Source organism: Saccostrea cucullata, unplaced genomic scaffold (assembly GCF_032062105.1).
Source record: "Saccostrea cucullata isolate Sc308-1 unplaced genomic scaffold, CSIRO_AGI_Scuc_v1 ctg530, whole genome shotgun sequence".
In the NCBI taxonomy this organism is placed as follows: domain Eukaryota; kingdom Metazoa; phylum Mollusca; class Bivalvia; order Ostreida; family Ostreidae; genus Saccostrea; species Saccostrea cuccullata.
The window spans coordinates 236280-260515 of record NW_026934319.1 but is presented as its reverse complement, the minus strand read 5'-3'; the positions used below and the strand labels follow the sequence as shown (position 1 = coordinate 260515).

General features: G+C 34.0%; 1 protein-coding gene across 3 annotated transcripts; it reads right to left on the bottom strand.

Moving 5' to 3' along the window:
* Positions 1-388: 388 nt before the first annotated feature.
* On the bottom strand, positions 389-23703 carry LOC134240463 (protein misato homolog 1-like). Of its 3 annotated transcripts, none has more exons than XM_062722548.1 (14): positions 23582-23703; positions 22083-22175; positions 18299-18411; positions 17837-17909; positions 9475-9574; positions 8944-9091; positions 7170-7287; positions 6190-6324; positions 3687-3839; positions 3051-3176; positions 2484-2665; positions 2138-2221; positions 1605-1717; positions 389-993 (listed from the first exon to the last, which is right to left on the bottom strand). In XM_062722548.1, exons 1-14 carry the CDS (start codon positions 23657-23659, stop codon positions 782-784), a joined length of 1728 nt encoding a protein of 575 aa, XP_062578532.1. In that variant the 5' UTR covers positions 23660-23703; the 3' UTR covers positions 389-781. The 3 variants fall into 3 exon arrangements, with proteins under 3 accessions (XP_062578532.1, XP_062578533.1, XP_062578534.1); XM_062722549.1 differs by having other exon boundaries at positions 8944-9085; XM_062722550.1 differs by lacking the exon at positions 389-993 and adding an exon at positions 1067-1125.
* Between the last annotated feature and the right edge of the window lie 533 nt (positions 23704-24236).

Here is a 24236-nt window from a genome sequence, read left to right as displayed (position 1 = left end):
TTCTTCTAATTTCAGTTTTTCTTTCAAACTATATACACTATGCAATCAAAGAAAATTAGGCAATTTATACGTTTTTAATATATTGTATTACATATATACATATACATATAAACCTGTTTCAAAAGAATCATGACAAGCAGAATCTCTCCACATACAAACATTTCTGATCAGAAAATTCTCTGGTCATCCCCCTCAAATGTTCCATTGAGGACATTTGAGGCACTAGATGTTGAGGCTTTGACTAACACATTACTTAACCCTGTCTAAACTTATCTATGTAAGTCTTAAGCATTTACAAAATTCAACACAGAGTTATCATGTTTAGCACATTTATTGATATTCTTGAAATCACATACATGTACTAGCACATGATAAAATATTTGGCACATTTGAAATGATGTATAAGTATCACATACATATGTCAACTATTTTAAACTTTCCAGTTTCAGAAAATTATTAATGTTCTTTAAATTAATGTTTTCTTTGGAGAGCATTAGAGTGAGGGTTAAAGTTGTAATTCATACATGTAAACTGTCTATGCCACACACATTAATTGTTGTAAGAAAAGGAATCAAATCTTACATATTCCGAAAAGAAGCTCTTTAAAGTTAAGCAATGCATTTTCAAATTAAAATTACTTTAATGACATGTATACAACACATATATCATGTTCAGCTAGTCAGTGTTAATGGTAGTTGGATAAGGTGAACTACACTGCTTCTGGCATTGTTCGTTTCTGCTGCTGGCTGTGTTTCATTCTTTATGGCGGGTCCTTCGTCTGTCACCCCATGTCACTTTTTGGCCTGTAGCATTTCTCTAGGTCTGCCACATCCTGAAGTATTTCCTGATACTCATCTTCTTCCAGGCCACACTCTAAGTACCGCGTGTGCTTCCTGATGTTGAGTTTCTTGGCTTCTTTGTACAAGGTATTCAACAGCTGGGCAGTGTCTGGACTGGACTGCATACTGGTCATCATCTGGACCGACTCAACACCTAAAATATATACATACTGGACATCATAGGGACCGACTCAACACCTAAAATATATACATACTGGTCATCATAGGGACCGCCTCAACACCTAAAATATATATATACTGGTCATCATAGGGACCGACTCAACACCTAATATATATACACAGATCATCATAAAATATAAGGACCGAATCAACACCTGGTAAAATATATATACAAGTTATCATAGGGACCATGTATATTAGTCATCCTACAGACTGACTTAACACCTGGTAAAATACATACCGGTATACGGTACGAGTTCATTCAAAGATTTAGGTACTATCATACATACACAGTGCATATCATAGACTATTTCTGAATGATCTGATATTTGTTGGAATCAATCTAAGAATTCTAAATATATGAAACCTTGAGAAGAGCGCATTTTAAAAATTAGTGTACAATAAACTGACTCAACACCCAGTTAAAATAAATAGGGTATATAAAATGTACAATTGAACAGGTACAAATCATACATGTACAGTGTACATTATCAACTATTTCTATGACCTGTTATCATAATCAATATTAATGGTTGCTAAACTTCAATGTCAAAATTCTAGATGAAAAAAATAATTCAATCTCACCTTCAAATTGATGTCTGTCTCTAGTTGAAACAAGTCCCTCTTTGCTAATGTTCTTGAAGATGTGAGGGAATGGTGTACACACTTTGGTTGGATCTTTGACCACTGTTCCAGCACTATTACATGTACAATAAAAACATGCAAAGTAAATGTCAGCAGAATGTAATTAATTTTGTCATTTAGTAAATTCTAACACAATAATTAAAACATCCACGAGAGAAAAAATCCATTATAATTTTAATTAAGGTTTTGTTAAAACAAATTAAAACCTAGCTTGTGAATGCCTACATGTTAAAGTTCTTGACAGTGTATGAATCTTACATTATCAGCATTGTATTCAACATCAATCAATAAGCAATATTAGGACATTTGCATGAAAGTATCATTTAGCATTAGCTTACCAAATACTAGCAATCTGAATGCAGTAGCTATTAATTTATTCATGACTATACATACTGTATATTAAATAGTACATGTATAAACTTACTTGAGACAAGAGTTAAAGTATTCCATCAGAAAAACTTGTATAAACTTACTTGAGACAAGAGTTGAAATTTTCTGTGAGATAAACTTGTAATGTGTCGTTAATTGATCGACAAGAACTGTACAGGCCTCTGGGACTGAAATAAGAACACAAATATATGGAATATTTGTCAGTCCCTTGTAATTTTAAATTTTTTTATCCTTAACCTATAATTACAACTAATTCAAACTTGTTCCTTCAGAAGCATCAAACCTCTTTACCTCTTGCTTTGCCAAGAAAAAAACTCAAGATATCTAAAGATTTGCATTTGAAATTTGATTTGTTTTAATAAAATGAGATTATTATCTCCCTTTGTCTACTATGTATACCAAATACATGAATTGTTTTTTTTTCCATACCTTCTTGGTGCATTTTCTGGAATTCCCCTGGCCACCACTGACTGCATGAATGGGAGGGACTGATTAGTGCAGTGAGGCGTGACTGATAGCCAGGGTAGAGAGCCCTCTAGCTCCTGTATCGTGTCTATAAAGTTGTATTCAGCTTCCAGCAAGAAAGGCAAGGCTGTGCTTATAGATCCCACCTGAAAAATTCATTGATATTGGTCATTATTTGTTGGATTCAAAAATACTTTTGAACATTTGGATCTGGACTTTTCTAAATGATACCCTACTGTTAGGTAGGTAACTAAAAGATAACCGCACATTCTCTTATATCAAAAGACAACTAATATATAACTAGAGTTAATTAAGTTATATTCACATGAGATTCTTCAGTTATACAGTATCAAATGTTATTCTAACATTATATTCATATAAGATTCTAATGTTATGTTCATATGAAATTCTAGTGACATTCATATGAAATTCTAGTGACATATATATATACATGAAATTCGAATGCTACATTCATATGAGAGTAGCATTCATATGAGATTCTAACATTCTATTCACGTGAGGTATAGGTACCTTTTTGCCAAGACTGCTGAAGTTGTCAGTGATGTCACACATGTGTATAGGATTCACTGTTCTATAGGGCATGGAGGCCGTGTCCAGAGTAGCTGCCATTACAGCACTGGTGTGGTAGTCAATTAGCTGTTGATTAATACTGTTAATTACTATCACTTTCATATACATCCACATGTATGTCCATTAAAAAAATTCAAAACAGGTCTGACAATTAAGACAGAGAAGTGAAGTGCTTATTTCTAGAAGTTCAATATCTGCATGTCTAATCAAGATGTATTTGAGATATTTATATCTTTTAAGTCCAACTGTTGACAGTTTTTAATGTAAGACAAATTTTCAGGTCAAAAGACACTTTCTAAATAAATCCTCTCTCTTTTTAAACATATTGCAAATGTGATTCTTTAAAGTAACTGTATCTGAGCTAAGAGAAATACTAAAACAGCTAGTGTATTACATTCATTTATACATTCCCACTGTACTGCAAACCACATTTAATACATGTACATTTATGTATATTCAAAGTTTGAAATATACATATAGTATTGCATTCATGTATCCATGGAAATTATATTTCATAAATGACAAAATGAAACATCATAACAAACACAAGTCAAAGTCACCTATATGTATACTTACCTTGTAGTCAAGTTGAGGAAAGTTGACATAATTTCCAATTGTCTTCCATAAACTATTGGCTAAGGATAAAGGGAAGAATAGGGAACTGTGGGTAAAACTTTTGTGATAACTTAAAACTGAGTTCAAGATTCGATTGGCTCTTCTGACTGCAGTCTGAAAGTAAAAATGGCATTACATAGAGTAATACTCAGAAATGTAAAATTGCGAATTATCTCAAATGTGGACCTATGTTTTTAAAAAAATGAGCAATGGTTTTTATTAAATAAATGTTCATGGGTAATAAAAATGTTATTGGTTCACTTGGGGAATATAGTCTGGTGGAAGACTTAAAGCTGAACACGATTCATAAAAGGAATGTGTCCGCCATTTTTGTTCCTGAGTCTCGCTACTCTGCAGTCCCCAATACATAGGGCAGGACTTAGTCACTGTTAAGTGTAATCAGTTGACACCAGTGTATATGGACGTATGCTATACAGGACTCGGTAGCAAGAATAATAACATAATACTTCGTCTAATGCAGGAAAGTAAGATACCAAATAAATTTACAATTATAGTTGTATAAGTCAGTGCAGCATACAAATAACACAGATTAATGTCACTGCAATAAAATGTAAACAATTGTAATGCAAGATAACCAGCACGAACACTGGTCGCCATTCCAAGCCGATACCCGTGACAATAAAGTAGTCAGGTGTAACGAATGCGATGAGTATACCCTAGTATTGATGTATCGTAGATAATGCGGTGTTACAACGCACTTTGAAAAATTACGCATTTTGAAAATTTTTTTCAAAGTGCGTTAAAATTTGGGACCAAGCTAACGCACTTTGAAATTTTTTTTTTTCAAAGTGCGTTAATATTGACCATATTAACGCACTTTGAAAAAAATGTAAAGATTGATCAATATTCCTTCAAATAATCGGTATGATAAATAACAGATCCTGGTTTGATAATTTTTTTTATGATAAAGTCACTGCAGGACCTGAGATATTGATGTTTTAAATATTTAAGGTTTTGATAAAATAAAAGAGAAAATTAAAGGGTCTTGAAAAAAAGAGTGACGATTGTTTAAGTTCATTAATTCGTTTCTTCTTCTTTTTTTTAATTCTAGTCTTTGATAAGTAGATGTAAAGGTGTATAGGGGGCACTAACAGAGGACAGCTTCAAGCAACTTAGCATTTATCATAATAAAAAGGGGCCAATTTGATTGTTCAAAACTATGAAAATTCTTTCTCTCTCATACGTTTTACTGTACTTAAAAATATCTAGTTTTCATCTGTTTTAATTAACTCATTTATTATTGATTACGTCATACCAGTTACGTAAATATTATACACCTATTTACTGGCTATGAGGACAATAGCAAGTTTATCATTCCCCAAGACAGCAAACTATTTCCCGAGGCGCAGCCGAGGGAAATAGTTTGCTGTCGAGGGGGACGATAAACTTGCTATTGTTCGAATAGTCAGTAAATAGGTGTTTTATTATACCGATGCTGACTTAACTTTTGTTAACTCTTGGGAGTCCAGGGTACACACAATTATGATATTCCATATTATACCGATGCTGACTTAACTTTTGTTACGTCATAATATATACGCGTCACAATCCGTATAAAACCAGAAGTTTTCCGAGATGAAAAGCGAGGGAAACAGAATGCTGCCGGTGAATAGTTTGATGACTATTTCACCATGGGCAGATAGCACAAAAACTATTTCACAGTAGGGGCTGTTTGAAAAAGATAGCATGTTTATTCGTCATGTTTTTATATTGAACAAATTCACAGAGGTATAATAAATAATTATATGAATGCTTTGAGTATAGCATAGACATCGAGACTGGGCGAAGGGCCAGGGGAGGGGATGGGGGGCTAAGACCCCCATTTATTTTGGAAAGATATATACATTGTATAAACATTGAAAATGCAGCGTACCCTTTTTAGGTTTATTGCTCCCCTCCCCCGTTTGTTACCGACACCTATGTATTGGAAAGATAAAGATTTGGACTGAGGGATCTTATACCCATCTTCTCCTCTTTTCGACGCTAGTAAATCAATTCATTTTCGAGGTTAGGGTTAGGCTCAGTTTTTTGAAAGATAAATAACAAATAAAATCTTTCCATGACTAACATATGATTTTTTTTTTTCAAAGTGCGTTGAGTTGGTCCCAAATTTAACGCACTTTGAAAATTTTTTTCAAAGTGCGTTGATTTTGTCCCAATTTTAACGCACTTTGAAAATTTTTTTCAAAGTGCGTTGCCAAAATGCGGTAAAAAAAAATGGCGTATGCCTATTTACAAGTCGTATTCAGCTTTAATACACAGAACATTCATGAATCAATACATGAACAAAGTTTTTCTCCATGGAGGAGGGGTGTAAATTAATTGGTAAGGCTGATTAATAAATACATAAATATTGCTCTCTCATGATCAAAGGATATTCCAAAGTATTTCTTTCTATTGTTAATATCAATAAAAAGAAGTTTTAGAATATTCAAATGCTAACATCATCAGGAAGATTAGGCGGGGTAAATCCAAACGTCATGATAGACTTTGATGAGTAGTCGTCTCGTAGATGTTGTAAAGTCTCGGCAGAAAACCCCCCAATTCCATCATGAGTGTCCACCAGTACATGGAAACCCTATAGATCAAATGGAAAAAAAATCTCTTTGAGGAAAAAAGTGTATCTATTTCAAAAGGTTTAAGAGGAGAAATGTTATGCTGATCAAACACAACTTTAAAAGTTCAAAGAAACATATGATTGTTGTGACCTATTAGAACTAAATCAAATGTGCAAATCTGTGATGCATATACATCTATGTTCTAGACATTTCAGAAAGTTATGATAACATAAAAGTAATAGCACCATAAACTTGAGAACCTGCTCTCTAGATCTACTGATATTGATGGATTTCTAATCTTAAGGTATTCAGTATGTGGTATTGTGGAAATGCCATAACTGGTAAGTCTACTCTTTATGGCACTTTAATAGTACAAGGTGCAAATGATGATGGAGTATTAAGAATTTTATTTGAGAGATTTCTTAGAAATAAAAAGAAAAACAGCCAGAAAGCGTAACAGAGTTTTGTGATGCTTAATGTGTCACGCTTAATATTTTGTACATTCCTACTACATGTACCACTAGCATGACTAGCTTGAAAGTTAAACCTTAATGCACCGAGTTTGCCCATTGTAAATTCAAGTCCAATTGTGAAAACCCCTCTGGTTTAAATCGTCTGAATCATGTTGGATTTTGAGTAAAATAAATTGTGCTCTACTAATTCTATGCATGAGTGGCTTACCAAAAGTCACTGTGATTTACCTCCCCTAAGCCATGAAATAAAGAGAGCTTTATTATTTTAACTGTACACTGTACATGTAGGTTTGACATGTGACATAAATTGTTCATGGGATTTAAACTGTAGAATCTATACTATATGTATGCCAATGTTCTTTGAATCAGCATTTGAGGGGAGATAACTCTACCTGTAAACTATCACATTCCTCACAGAAATAGTGAATCCTGTCCTCAAGTTCCTTTCTAGCCTCATGATCTTCTAAAGCTTTGTGTCCAGCTCCGTGTACATCAAACGGATGGAGGCTACTAAAAAAGGGATTCAACTAGATCAGATTTTGTGTGTGGGGTTAGACAGCACATGATAATCAATTAAACATACTGTAAACCAAGTTTTATTCCTGTGCGAGAAATATTTAGCGACCTACTTTAAGTCGCGAATATTTATTTTCCTTTGCTTTTGTAGAAAATGTTTCCTTATTCGTGAAAATTAATCATCGCGGGTTGATTTCAAACTGACGAATCGCGAATAAAAGATTACTCGAATAATAATTGGTTTACAGTTTTTTCCTTTAAAGTAATATCAGTGGCATTATCACATAGTACATGTACATGTTATTATGCATGTAACTAAAAATGTAATGGTTTTGTTATATAAAAGTTGTTTATGTTGAATGTTTCAGTGTACGTACATGTACCAAATTTAAAAATGTCAACCACATTTACATAAACAGGTGGTATTATATAGTACTCCTTGTTTTAAAATCATGTTACATAAAAATTGTGCAATATTATTCAACAATGTACATCACAAACATTTAAGTCAAATACCTTTTTAGGAACATTAAGGTAAAACAAAATCAAGGACATTTGAAACAGACAGATGGACGATGGACAATAGGTGATAAGAAAAGCTCACTTGAGCTTTCGGCTCAGATGAGCAAACAAGAGGCCCATGGGCCACATCGCTCACCTGAGAAGCTTCGACCATTTTGTTCTTTACAAGATTTCCCCCTTGTAATACATATTGCAACCCCACCCTACCCCACTGATCATAATTTAGACATTTTGAAATCTACTCTACCCCAGAATGCTTCCATGTGCACATAAGTTCCAGCTTTTCTGGCCCAGTGGTTCTTGAGAAGATTTTCAGAGATTTTTCCTACATATTTCTATGTAAAACTTTGATTCCCCATTGTGACCCCGCCCTACACCCGGGGGTCATGATTTGAATAATTTAGAATCTACACTACCCAAGGATGCAGATAAGTTTCAATTTTTCTGGATCGGTGGTTCTTGAGAAGAAGATTTTCAAAGATTTTTCCTATATATTGCTATGTAAAACTTTGATCAGCCATTTTGGCCCTACCCTAGCCCCTGGGGTCATGATTTTAACAATTTAAAATCTACACTACCCAAGGATGCTTCCACATCAGTTTCAGCTTTTCTAGCCATGTGGTTCTTGAGAAGAAGATTTTCAAAGATTTTTCCTATATATCTCTATGTAAAATTTGATTCCCCATTGTGGCCCTGCTCTACCCCCGGGGGTCATGATTTGAACAATTTAAAATCTACACTACCCCAGGATGCTTCCACATAAATTTCAGCTTTTCTGGCCCAGTGGTTCTTGAGAAGAAGATTTTTTAATGACCCCACCCTATTTTTGTCTTTTCTTAATTATCTCCCCTTGTGAGGGGACTTGGCCCTTCATTTTAACAATTTAAAATCCCCTTCACCCAAGGATGCTTTGTGCCAAGTTTGGTCAAAATTGGCCCAGTGGTTCTTGAGAAGAAGTCGAAAATGTGAAAAGTTTACAGACGGACAGACAGACAGACGACAGACAAAATATGATCAGAAAAGCTCACTTGAGCCTTCCACTCAGGTGAGCTAAAAATTACAGCTTAATATATTTTTGAAAGTATTTAAAGTTAAGACAAAACAAAATCCAGGACTGTAGGCACTAACTTTAAATGGCTGAACTGTTCTATGATGTGGATTGTCTTTGGATGAAGATAGACGCGGAGATAATCCGACCAAACTCTCACCACGTCATCCAGATTGTGAAAGACTTTACCAAAAACCACAGGGGTATCACTAGTCCTCCCTTCTGTATCTACAAAGAAGAAACTTAATTTTTAAATCTTGGCTGATGTGTACTGTAAACCATTTATTACATGTTTTTGACATAAATGTGTCACTTTTTATTCCAATATTAATAATTTAAAGTTTTTTTGCATAAAAAATGCATGCATTAAAACTGAGTCACTAAAAAAATCATCTCATTTAAATTTTCTGTTTGAATGAAACAATATAAGTAGTTTTTAAAGCACTGTATAGAAAAGATGTTTTTGAAATGTTGTAAATTTATAACTGTGTTTTTATTTTCTTAAGATAAACAAGGGACTGTTCCTTTACTGTCCTATATTCTTCATATATCATACAAATGATATTTAAATTTTCTCTCTATCATTAAGTCTGAGATCTAGATCTTGAGACCTTTTGTAGTACTAGAAGAGGAGTCTTTCATTTCTACATCATCATATATTATGTCTGAAGACCCTGGTAGTTTTCCTTTGTCTTCTAACAATGCTTGATCCTGAAAAATAAAATTGAAACGAAGTCTGCTGAAAATTCCTAAATATGCAAAAGAAATAACATTTACTGTGTAAGGGGAAATTTTATCCCTTACGAGGGTTGTCCCATAAAATCGTGGATAAAGCGTTTTCTTGAAAAGTAATGGGCTCACTAAGCTAAGCAGTCATTAACAGCCGAAGAACCAATTGGCACCCTCATGCAATCTTCTGAAGATTTATTAGTAAGTTATGGACAATATTCTCACCATCATTCAACTAATAGAAAATCTCATATCGGCAGTCTACTGTGACAGCGTCTTTTGCTATTACATTAGGATTTTTTCCGTACTCCTCAGGGACTTCGCTAAAAAACTTCTCTAAGAAAACTCCTATTTCATTTGTATACATAAGATATGGTAATATTTTTATAATCTATTTCCATGGCTTCTTAAGAAGAAGAATGTTCAAGATTTTTTCCCTATATATTCCTATGTTAAACTTTGATCGTCCATTAATTGTGGCATCATCCCTCCGACGTGGTCATATTAACCACCTGAGGCAAAAATAAAATTAGAGTTTGTTTGGAATTGCTGCCCGCCTCATTGAAATACCCCCAATTCAAAAAAATTTTATTGGCAAAATATTGAAAATATTTCTTTTATCGTCCAACATCAGTTACATGATTTATTACAAGTTAGTTTGTTCGTTGAAATTGCTTAAATTTTTAAAGTGGGGTTTGAACTCGCATAAATTTAACAACACCGGTCAATAAAAATCTTCATAGTATTTATGATATAGTGATTATAGGTGGCGATTTGACAAAATAAAAGCCAAAATGTCGAGCCTCAAATGTCAGACCAGGGTGGATCAGTGGATGTGAAAACATGCAAGCTTTGAAGAGCAGAACATTTATGCATCTTCATAAAAATGAAAGGTGAATAACAAGTTAAATGGAATAATACACTGATACCTGGAAAGAGCTATTATATATGAGAAGAAGATTTTTAAGATTTCTCCTATATACACGTTTTCCTATGTAACACTTTGAATAATAATAATGATAATAATAATTATAATAATAATACTAACTTTATTTAAAGAGGGTAACCCGATTAGTGCAGTGCACTTTGTCTTCCTTGGGGCCCTTTAAACATACATGTACTCACAATAATACCATTATAAAAACATTGTACAATATTATAATAAAATCAAAAGCCTGAAAGGCTTCAATGGCGTCGAACAAGAAAAACAATTTCAAAAGATCTGCAAATAGATCAAGTGAGTAACTCCGGTAACATAATAATAAAATTTTTAAAAAAAAAATAGTCTTAACACAAATACAGCATAGGGCCTGAGGTAGACAGACTACTCGGCCCAACGACACCTCGGCCCGTGCTGGTTGACACCTCGGCCCTGACAGGTCGGCTCAAAATCATTGACACCTCGGCCCATACCGAAGACTGCTCGGCCCGTTAGAAATAAAATTAAATTTAGTTTGTTTAAATTAGTTTGCCCAACGACACCTCGGCCCGTGCTGGTTGACACCTCGGCCCTGACAGGTCGGCTCAAAATCATTGACACCTCGGCCCATACCGAAGACTGCTCGGCCCGTTAGAAATAAAATTAAATTTAGTTTGTTTAAATTAGTTTAATTTTTTTTGTACTTTCTATGCCACGGTAATGTAAGTGTGTACTATGTATATTTAATCACTATACGTATACTATAAATACACGATAATTTCAATATTTCAGTATTTTCTAACAAACCACAGCACAACATCAAATTACAATCCGTTGATTGGGAGGTACATCATGTAATAGGTCTACACAGAAGTTTAATCCTTGCAAGATTTATTTTGATTTGTTTATTTTTGATATATATATTTTACTGCTTAATTTTAAAAACTCATATTTTTTTCAAATCAATTCAATAAAATATCAACAAGGGTTTCTTAAAGGAACTTTTCATTAACATGAGTAAGTCTCCCAATTATGGCTTCTCGTAATTAACTCCTCATAGTCACCACCCCGTATGACGGTTCCATGTTCGTTCGCCCTAAAAATTGTTCGCCCGATATCCCCTTCGCCCAATTTCTTGTTCGCCCAGAGTTCGTTCGCCCAATTTCTCGTTCGCACAGGGTCCGTTCGCCCAGATTTTATGTAGAATATAATATAATGAATTTCTTCCTACATTTTTGGTACATTCGAAATAAAACAGACCGTCAGACGATTATGCATATTGTCACATAGTGTCATACTTAATTGTTGTCAAAACATAGCCCAATATTCGTAAAAACAACACGGGTGTATCCCCCCAATTAACATTGATATTAGTCATCTAATTATTTATAGTGCAAACACTAAGTCATTAATAAATACATTAGAATCAAATCAAAAATTAATTAAGACTAAATAAACATTGTTCCTGGCACAATAATTTGAGCAAAAATAACCCAAGTTCGTAAAGGAAATAAAAATATATGTTAATTTTTATTTCAAATAAGTTAATATATAATATACGAGGGTTGTCCGTAAAGTTCGTGGACAACATTGATAACTACGGACAAACATTGACAAATTATTTGAAACTATTATTTTTATTAAATTCATGTTTCATTTTATAAATATGCAAGTTTTCAACAAAAACAAAGCACAAATAGTTATAATTTTATCAGGTACAAAAAAGACACACACCCTTACCCGGAGCACTAAAACGAAAATTCTTGACGTTACCGACGTCAAAAGCTAAATACGAGCACTAGTAAGTTTTCTCAACATAGTCAGCGTTTAACTCAATACAATTTCTTATGTCGTTTTGAACAGTCATAAAAATATGCACAAAATGTTCAGGTTTCATTCTTAAAATAATATTTAACAATTCCTGTATCATATCCTGAAATCATCCAACCACTGTCCGTGTAAAGACGATTTCATTTACGGAAATACGGCATGATCGCGTTACGAAATTCATATTTTACAGCACTGCAATCTCGGAATAATGGTTTTCCTTCACGTATGTTATCCTGTAAACTCTTCATTCCCTCCGAAAATATTATATGCTACTTAAATACTAATGAACGACTTCTTTTACTAATGTTTTCCTGATTGTTTACAGACTGTCTTGGTCTCTGTAGGTGTTTTTCCGGTCTCAACGCAGAATTTTATCACTGTTCACTGCTCCACCTATTCCGAAAACGACTCTTTTTTGAACGATTCCGATCCTGTCTTAATAAGTTCTAAAGCTGATTGCTCAGCCATTTTGAGACTTTGAACGTTCAAATTATGCAGGTTTGACGTGATAACTTCTGTCAACCTCATAATGTATAATTCCTTCAGACTTTCCAAGAATTTTTAAAAATACAAATGAAATTTAAAAAGTGATAAATATTTTTTTAATTAAAATTTTGCGGTGCTCCGGGTCTCCATTCCAAGTCTAATTATGAAGCCATAATTGTAATTAAACATTTGAAATTGAATAAATTTTTGCATTATTCAATTTACATTAAGTAAAGGATTAGAAATATGCCAATAATAAATATCAATGACACAACTTTTATTAAATTTTTGGCTTGTCCACGAATTTTACGGACAACCCTCGTATATATAAGTATTGGGCGAAACTTTTATAAGGTGAACAGGATTTTGGACAATCCATATATTTTAATAAACTAAAAATTAAAGTATTTAATCCAAAAGTAATAAAAATACGCTCATTCAAGTGTATTTTTGATTTTGTTCATTTCACGTGCACGCACGTGCATACATGAGCACGGTGACCATACCTTCTTGTAGAAGATCATTACATCTATCTATGTTCTAAATCCCACCCCATATGGTTGAAAACCAAGGGCGTTATACCTGTTAAAAGTTTCAGCCAATTAGATTGCAGCGCACGTACACGCACGTGCGCATGTGCATGGTGACCATACCTTTCTTGTAGTAGTCCATTATATCTATCTATGTTCCAAATCCCATCCTGTTTGGTTGAAAACCAAGGGAGTTATAGCTGTTTAAAGTTTCAGCCAATCAGATTGCAGCGCACGTACATGCACGTGTATCCATGTGCATGTTGACCATACTTTCTTGTAGTAGTTCATAATATCTATCTATATTTCAAATCCCATCGTCTTTGGTTGAAATCCAAATGAGTTATAGCTATTTAAAGTTTCAGCCAATCAGATTGCAGCGCACGTGCATGCACGTGTTTTCATGATAATTGCTATATATCATATTGTAGGATATCCTAATGCATGGCTATAATCAAAATTTCAAAGCATTTCGTCAAAAGACAAAAAAGATATTGAGATTTTTGTTTCAGCCAATCAGAGTGCAACGCACGTGCATGCGCGTGAGATCTTGCTATTTTGACCATGTCATATTGTCTATACTTCTAATGTATGCTTATATTATGAGTTCTAAAGCATTTCATCAAAAATTTAAAAAGTTACATCTGTATCAATGTAATCGATCATTTATCATGTTGCACGTGCGCGCTCTTGCAAGCACGTGCGCGCAAATTGACCTTCGTTCCGCAAATCTACATTACATGTCTACTGACCTTAAAAACATTTCACCTTAGTTTGATGTGTAGTTTACAAGATCACTCGCGGACAAAATTTTCCCAGGAAGAAAAATAAGAATAATAATAATAAAAAACAGAGTAAAAACAATATGTTCCCCAACTTCGTTTGGGGAACATAATTAGCACTTGTGATCAAGTTACTAATGGGTTATCTTTCTTTAATTACCGTCAATTTGCCGTCTTGGAAGATTGCAAATGTATCAAATTAATTTTCTTTTGCATTTCATAGCTATATAACAGCATAAATAATAAATATATATTTAATTAAAATATTATATTTCTGTTTGGGCCGAGGTGTCTTTTATGTGAGCCGAGGTGTCTGCAAATTTGGGCCGAGCCGTCGGAGCCGAGGTGTCAATGGGCCGAGGTATCGTTGGGCCGAGGTGTCGTTGGGCCGAGCAGTCTGACATTCGGGCCTGATAGCCTTGTGTCCTGGTCCGAATGAGTCAGGGTTCGAATTGACCAGACATCGTCAGAAATGTCCATCCTCTATAGACTGGCCTGCCTGTCTGATATCCGATATACAGACAGGTGATCAGTAATGTAAAGAGCCCTCTACCGGCCGCGCTCATTGGCTGATAAAAACTCTTGCTGACGTAGAATTTAAATACCTCGGGGAAACCAAAACAGATCATAGAGTGCTATATTATGGATGATGATCGTTACCTCGAGTTTTCTTTACGTACGAAAATTGCATTGACAGAAATAAATTGTGAAAGATATTCAACATTAAATTTTCTAAAGTCTTTGCAAGGAAGAAGTATTAAAGGTGCTTTGAATAAGCCTAACGATACCGTGGTTGTTTTACCGACGGGCTACGGAAAAAAGTTGGATTTACGAAGTGCTGCCTCTTTCTCGCTTTCCTCTAGTATACACAGCCACATAGTTTTTCTGACACAAATTGTAGAACTCTCGCATTTTTTATCCAAGTTAATTAATTTTTGAAAACAATTTCTACAAAGTATTCCGCCTTCAACACTTATACCGCCATACTTTTTTAACAGTTCTTTAAGATTTGCTTTTGATTCAATTAATCTAACACTGTCACTAATATTTCCACACACAATACAAATACATGTATTCCTTTCTTCAGATTTTTGTTTCACAGGAGTGTTAAACATTTCATACTAGGCCTATGTACAAGACATTTCACTTCGCTTTTCAGGCGTGATATAACCAGATAACAGATCAGCAAGCCCATATCACATTACATGGCATACATTAATTGGATAAAATAGAACTGCAACAACTCTGCAAACTAGATTTGTTTATTAGAATTGACATATTTTAATTACCACAGGAAACATAAATCGGTTTAAAGTTCTCCACTGAGTCAGCAGATAGCTTTATTGTGTGATTATTTCCCATGCTGTATCGTACAGCAGCGGCGATAGATGGCGCGTCACTCAAGCCAGGAATCCCTGGCTTTAATGGCGGTGATCACCTGTCTTTTCCTCTCTATATCAATCTAATTTCTTTTCAGTCAATCGAAGACATATGAAGGGTTTCATAAATTATTTTAATTAATTGCCATTGTCAGAGTATTGTCTGTTGAATAGTGATTGCATCTTAACTACAACCATGACTCTAATGTTACAAGTACGATCGACTTACGATAAGGCGCGGTAAACAAATGGAGGAAATGGATAAATACAGTAATACTGGCTTTACTGGTCAATATCGTAGGTTGTTCGGCTAAAATTGGATTGAAGATCGTAAAAGTAAAGCTAAGATTAAGAAATTCAATCTTTATAGTCTTGTTGTATTCGTGTTTATTTTGTAATTATTTTACCGTATTTAAGATTGTTTGTATTACAGTAATCGGTCCCAAAATGTGATTCATGTCATTCGACGCAATCTCTCAGTAGAAATTCATCCGCAACAACCATAACGTTTTCTTGCGTAAAAATTAAACATAATATCGTTGTTTTGTAGTAGTATAAATTGAAGATACAATTGATTTAATTTTATATTCAAGCTATTATTCATTGTGAACGTTTTAAAAGAAATTGGTTTACAGCTGTTGCTATTTTCTATTGCGGATGCACGGCACGTCGATTTACCCAAATGGACCCAAATGGAAACACAAATGGACCCAAATGGAAATCAAATTGACCCAAATGGAAATCAAATGGAATATCAAATATGTATTATCGTATTTTATTACTTATATAAAATGATAAAAATAAATGATCTTACAGTTAAAATTGAGTTTTAAATTAATAAATTATTTCTAACATTGTATTTTGAGACATGAAATTAAATTATTTTTTATATCATTTTATATGTACCGGCAAAATCAGGGGGGGTGGGGATTGGCCTCTCAGTCCCCCCACCCCCACCCCCCTCTCCACTTTGTTCTGACTGACATGGACACTATTTACTCCAGTTTTGTATTCAATTATGTGCAAAAGTTATTACAAATGGGAAAAAAATCGTCTTCTTTTTAAATACAATATAAGAAAATAATTATTAAAATGTTCTCCTTTTATTAAGTTCATTATTTGCAATATTTTAAATAAGTAAACATTTGAGAATACGATAATACACTGTATAGATATATTTTTTATTCCATTTGGGTCCATTTCATTTCCATTTGGGTCCATTTGAGTTTCCATTTGGGTCCATTTGGGTTCCATTTGGGTCCATTTGTTTCCATTTGGGTCCATTTGGGTAAATCGACGCACCCTGGATGCATCCACTGACACGTGCGGTCGCGTAAACCTGACTGATCGCTAGATGACGATCGGGCAAGCCCGACGCCATAAAAAACAGCATGATGTACAAATATAATTACATATAAAGATCTATTGTGGCCCCACCCTACTTGAATCTACACCACCTGAGGATGCTTCTTTATAAATATCACCATCATCTGACATGGCTTTGCTGTTCTTGAGAAGAAGATTTTTGCTGTTCTTGAGAAGAAGATTTTTAAAGATTTGTCCTATATGTATTCCTATGTACAACTTTGATCAGCCATTGTTGCCCCGTCTTAATCCCGGGGGTCATGATTTGAACAAACTTGAATCTGCACTACCTGGGGATAATTCCACATGAGTTTCATCTTTCCCGGACCAGTGGTTCTTGAGAAGAAGATTTCTAAAGACTCCTTTAATTTTCTGGTAATTCATAATTATCTTCCCTTGGAAAAGGGCATGGCCCTTCATTTGAACAAACTTGAATCCCCTTCATCCAAGGATACTTTGTGGCAAGTTTGGTTGAAATCATTGTCTCAAGCCATGGTCTGGAGTCCCAAATATAGCTCTCTCCTACCCGTGGCTGCTTGATCACAAAAAGTGTTGTAATCTTGAATATTTACGCCTCTCTATTGTGACGTCATATTCAATTAGTGGCATGTTTTGTTTCCATCGCAATCAAAATCAACAACTGACGTCAACAGTATACAAGAAATATTTCCTACGCTGCGATTGGATATTGAAAGGTTGCGATAGAGTTCATCATCCTACTATGCTTTACTCGCATTGGTCAATATTTTAATGAGATACAAAGAATTCTCTCCTCATTCAACCACGGCCAGATTGGAGAGGAGCGTACATTTTGGCTGTGGTTTAAGAAGAAGATGAAAATGTGAAAAGTTTATGACAATGACAACAGACAAATTTTGATCAGAAAAGCTCACTTGAGCCCAGGGCTCTGGTGAGCTAGAAATGCCCTAAACATTAACCTAACATAGATGTACCTCTTTTTCAAGTTCTGTTAAATAAGCATTCTTTTCTGCTGGGGTTGACTTATGAAGTGTGATATCACCACTCCTGAAAATGAAAGAAAAAATAAATACAGTATTAAATTAGTATCATTCTAAAATATAACTGATTCAGAATTGAAAATCATTTAAGTCCAATAAAATGTTTTTGCAAATAAGTAAAAGTAGTACCTGGTAAGATACTTTTAATGCTTGATTTTTCAAAACAGTACTGACACTTACCCAACAGTAAAATATACTGTACCTACTGTATACAGTGAATATTTTTATTTTTGTCCCTTTCGCCAACTCATCCAACTCACAGGTTTTAACAATTTAAAATGGGGAAAATTCAAAGAACACTGTACAATTTGTCAAAGAAAACTTATGACTGAGTGAATTCAAAACTGCATGGGCAAAACTTAACGGGTAGATTTCGTATATATCTAACAATCTCACCATTTGATATCTTCATGATGATTCGTTTCATACAAGACTCCCTCTTGTTTTAAGGTGCTCAGACTCCCTTTCAGATCCACTGCTATCAATCGTGGGGTAAATGTTATTTCACCCTACAAAAAGTCATTAACTTCATGAGCCTAATTATCCTTATAAGTTAAATATAAGTGCAATATCTAGTGTTTTTTCTTTTCAAGATTCATGCATGTACAATATCAAAAATAAAGTGCCCAGCCACAGCATGATACGCCCGTCAAATATTGTTCAATAATCATAAATTGGTTAGGATGCAAAAAAATCAGGTAGCCTTGATTAACAGATTGACACAAATTTCAATGATCTAATTTCCATTTCTTATCATACATCTCTAAGAGACTTGCAGTGTAGGGATTGATTATAACAAATACATCATATAACTCTAAACTGGTTGTGTTAGAGCATAACAAATATCCATCTTCAGCTTACTTAAACTTTAATTGTTTATTGCATATTTTATGAAATAATAGTCGTAGAAATGCTACAGTTTAATAAAAAAAATTAAACATAAATTATAATTTCTTCAGACTATAAAATTCTAGGTGAGACATGACCTCAATTTGTTGCAAATATAAAAATTGAATTTTTTTTTTTTTTTTCAATGAACACATGTATAATTAGTTTTAATTATATTAATTATACAATACTAATTTAGTTTTAATCATACACTAAAACATAAATTTGTTTTAATTACATTACACCAGTTGGAAGATCTTTATCTGGACTAGCCATCAAGAACTCTTAATTAACACAAGCAACTATGAGGCCATTTCTTTTTGCCCAACTCCCAAGAGATGAATTAAGATAACAGCTGCATCAGATCTATAGAGATCCTCTTAGCTCCTGACAATAAACTCATTAATTTCTCACTAACTTGACATGCAAGTTTCTGCTATCAAAATTCTTCTTGACCAGTGCTTGATAATTATGCCCATGGGACAAACTGAGTTCCTGTCAAAGCATAAACATTTGTTACAGATTGCTGTAAAGTATATAATGAAAAAATAAGTTTTTACTTAATTTAACATTTTTTAATAAGGATACAACTATATTTTTACATTTTTTAGGATTATGAAATTTAAAATTCAAAAGACATTTTTTTTTTAAAAAAATCACTTAAATTAAAGGTCACAGTGACCTTGAAATAGGCCGCGACACACCTTCTACTTTAGCTGTTTACTTTTGCCAAGTTTGAAAGCTCTAGGTCTCATAGTTTTCTAGTTATGAGCCAGACAGGATTTTTCCATATTTGGCTATAACATCTTAATTAAAGGTCAGAGCGACCTACTTTTTGTGCGCGACACACCTTCTACCCAAGATGTATCAGCTCACAAAGTTTGATAACTCTAGGCCTTATAGTATTAAAGTTATGAGCCGGACACGAGAAAAGCTAACAGACGGACAGACGGACGGACACGAAGCCTATAACATAATACGTCCCGTCTTGAGACGGGCGTATAATAAATTGTAAATGGTAAGATGAGTATACAGAGTGATAGAAGAACAAGAGGTCCATGGGCACACATCGCTCACCTGTACAATGTGGCTAGAAAATATAGCATAAAAAAATCTGTATTGAAAAAGCTTAATTAAATGCATAAGTGGTCCCAACTTACCCCCAAAAGGGTTGGACGGGTTATGATTTGAACAAACTTGATTCAACATTATCAGAGGATGCTTCCATATACATGTATAAATATGGCCAAACATGTCTTTGTTGTTCTTGATAAACAAATTTTCCTATAAATTCCTAAGTAAAACTATGATCACCAATTGTGGTCCCACTCTACCCCAGGGGGTCATGATATGAACAAACTTGAATCTACACTACGGTACCTGAGGACAGGACGCTTCATTATAAATAGGCCAATCAAGGCTTTGTTGTTTTTGTGAAGATGATAACGTTTTTCCTATATATTCCTTGGAAAAACTTTGATTGTCCATTGAGGCCCCGATCTATACCCTAGGGTCTTGATTTGAACAAATTAAAATCTTCACTACCTGAGGATGCCTCCATATAAATATGGGTAATCAGGAATGGCTTTGTTATCTGTGAGAAGTAGATTTTTAACAATTTTTCCTATACATTTATATTTTTATGTACCAGTAAAACTTTGACCGTCTATTGTGACCCCACTCTACCCTTGGGGTCATGATTTGAACACACTTGAATCTTCACTACCTGAGGTCAGATGCTTCTACATTAGTTTCATCCTTCCTTGCCCAGTGGTTCTCAAGAAGAAGATTTTTAGAACATGCCACTACTAAATTTTAACTATTTCTTAATTATCTCCCCTTGAAAGAGGGCCTGGTTTTTCATTTGAGAATAGATTTTAATCCTCAGGATGCTTTGTGGCAAATTTGGTTGAAATTAACAAGGATGCTTTGTGGCAAGTTTGATTGAAATTGGGCTGGTGGTTCTTGAGAAGTAAAAAATGTGAAATTTACAGACAGACAGATGGACAGCTAGACTGAAGCCTTACAATATGTGATCAGAAAAGCTCACTTGAGCTTATAGCTCAGGTAAGCTATAAAGACATTAATCTCTTGAATCTGATGAATTTCATATTACAATTTAAAACATTGCTGTGACGTCATGCCTTTGGTCTTGCAGTCTCAAAATTTACCTGTAGCCGTCCGATAATAATAATTACCAGTCTGATAATATATTATCATATTACAATTTAAAACATTGCTGTGACGTCATGCCTTTGGTCTTGCAGTCTCAAAATTTACCTGTAGCCGTCCGATAATAATAATTACCAGTCTGATAATATATTATCAGACGGCAATGATAACAAAATCGGACGGTATTTAAAAACAAAAAGAAGAGTGGAATAAGATAAATATTCCCACCAACCCCCTCCCCCCCCCCTCCAAAAAAAAGGAAAAAAATTAGGGAAAGCAATCGCAAGGAAATTAAGTTGCTACAAACTAGAAAATCCATGAAAAAATCGAGTTTAAACCATCTTCAAAATTAATAATTCCCATCTTTTAAGTGTTTTTGATACAGCACTTTGTATAATTGAATTTAAATCCATTTTTGAGAAAAATCGGCAAATTTATTTCTTTTATAAGGATTGTTTCCAAATGGCTGCACTTGTAAAAGCTGAGAATTTCCATTCTATAAACTAAAACTCCAGGATGAAAATTCGCATGTTACTTTCCATGGTGACGGTGGTAATTTCACCCCAAAAAAATTTATGCACAAAATAAATAAAAATGTTCCAAAATAAAAAGGAAATCCTTCCCCACCGGACCCCTGTCCTGCTTATCTAAACGACTGCCATTGAATGAATGAAATGAAACAACAGTTCACCCACTCTTTATCCGTCTCTTTTCTTTTGTCCACTTATTAGACGGGTAAAATACAATTGATGCCTAAACTCCCACTGTGTTATTATCGGACTCCTACAGGTAATTTTTGGACATTTAAATGGCAATGTTTTAAGTAAGATATATGCCTCATACTATTCTATATGTAAAATTATCAGACAGTTTTCGGCCCTAACGGGCCTCAAACAGTCTGATAATTTTACATATAGAACAGTATTCGGCATATATCCATTACATATAGAACAGTATTCGGCATATATCCATTACATACTATGAAATACATGTATATGTTCTGCTACATGTATGACAATGTACATTAAATACATGTACACATCAATAAAAAATTTTTAAAAGTGCCACTTTTAAAAAACACCCATGAATTTGACTGTGTGACATGAAGACAAAACTGTACTTTGAGGGTTCTCCCTTCTCTCCATAAAATATCATGGTCCACTTCTTTCTCCTTCTGTTGTGCTTCTGTTGGATTGTACAAGAAGGAAGAATCCTGCCAGAAAAAAATCGAAAGAAACCCCATAAACAGGTCCGGCACAATGTCTTGATTAAGCTATATAGCTTGATTTAGCTATATAGCTTTATTAAGCTATTCGGAATAGCTTGATTAAGCTATTTTATCATAATTTTTTCTCAAAAATTTTATTTTTTCAGCATGTGCAAAAAGTCGCACCTTAATGCAGTGGAAATATTAAACTTTGAACTCTTCTGAATACAATGCATGTAAAAATCACTCACCAAATTGCGTCTCCTTGAGAGACTTTGTACTCAAATTTTTAAAAGTTTGGGGGGCTATTGATGAGTGACCACACAGTTATTTCTTGAATGAAATTATAAAGGAGGTCAGTTATAGCTAACAAGATAATTGATTGGTAACAGTTCAACACAATGAGAAGCAATCATACTTATCCACGCCTCACTGCACTCAATAGGACACTTTCCACCAGTGCAGTTACCCAAACAATGAAAATTCATCTTTTGCTTAAAAGTATTCAACAATTAACAGCAATATTAGAACTTTCTATGATCTAGGTTGTTTTTTTGATAGCCCAAAGTACATATATGAATCGTCAAATACTTGCGACTTTTTGTTTATTTCTCAATATAAATGTTTTTGTTAAAAACTGCATATAAATAGCTTTATTAAGCTATTTTAAATAGCTTAATAAAGCTATATAGCTTTAAAAAGCTATATAGCTTAATCAAGACATTGTGCTGGACCTGATAAAATCAAAAAATCTTATAACACATAATCATGATTATCAAAGTCATATGTATATAACAGACGTACTGCAAGTATACCTATCTTAGCAATAATGATATTTCAGAAGCCCTAATTTTGCCTTTGAATTTTTATTTTATTATTATTTTTTTTTTTTTGTAAAACAACAAAACAAAACGGACGCATCATTTATAGCGAGCGCAGCGAGCGTCGCAAAGCGACGCTCGCAAAGCAAGCTCAATAGACTAACGTGTAAGAACAGAGGAAATTTGGATTGAAATCTGTACATACGTCAGCCAAATTTCTCTGTGCAACATTCCCAGAATTCCTGCACTACTCAATGTCCTTTGCGCAAATATTGCCGAATAAATAAATAAATAATAACGTAAAGCATATATCAGACTTTCAGTTTGTAGAAATATTTCAAAGAAACAAGAAATAACTCTGCAATGTTTTTCGACAAAAATTGCACTAGTTCTATAGTTTCAAACAGACGCTCGGCTGTCTCCGTAAGCTCCGACGAGCTTAATTTGTGACGTTGTATGACGTCACAGCTAGTCGAGAAGTCTCGTGCGGCTTGACGTTCGAAGTGGCTGATCTCAAGTGTTTTTGAAGGTACAACTGCGCTCGCCCAAACGGTCACACCGTAAAACATATTAGTGATTTTCTTCACTTACCTGTAAGTTCCACCAATGTGTGCCTACAAAGTTTGAATAATGACCTAGCTGTAATGTTACTATTTCTCTGGAACACATTTTTCGTACGTTGAAATTTTTAAAAAGCAAAAATAGCGATAATTTTTTTTCTGAATTTTCACGTTTTAATTTGGTCAAAGTATGAATAGAACTTGATATTCTCGTTTCAGCGATGGCTTCTTAAAGCGTTGTTTTGATTATGCATATGAATAAGTAATTTAAAAACCACGATTGACTGGATAATAATTTTCCGGGATAATCAGCGACGGGGGACATAAAACTATGGAAAGCCAATGGGTTCCAAATTCCAACTCTGTAATTCTTAAAATATACACATGTAAACCCGAATCTGTAAAGTGTAAATCATCATATTTTCATAATTTGTTAATTGTTCTCTCACAATTTGTTAATTGTAAATTATCCAACATAACTTGAAAAGTGTATAAATGCAAGTTATGTCTTATTTGTAGACTTGCGATTTGTCAGCTTGTGAAATGTAAATTTGTTTATTATGCAAGGCTGCATTATGCTAACGCCTATTAAGACGAAAGGGGCGTTATAAGCTTTTAAAATCATTTCGTCCTACCATAAAAAAAAATATTATAAAGAAAGGCTGCTGAAATGTTTAATTTCATGG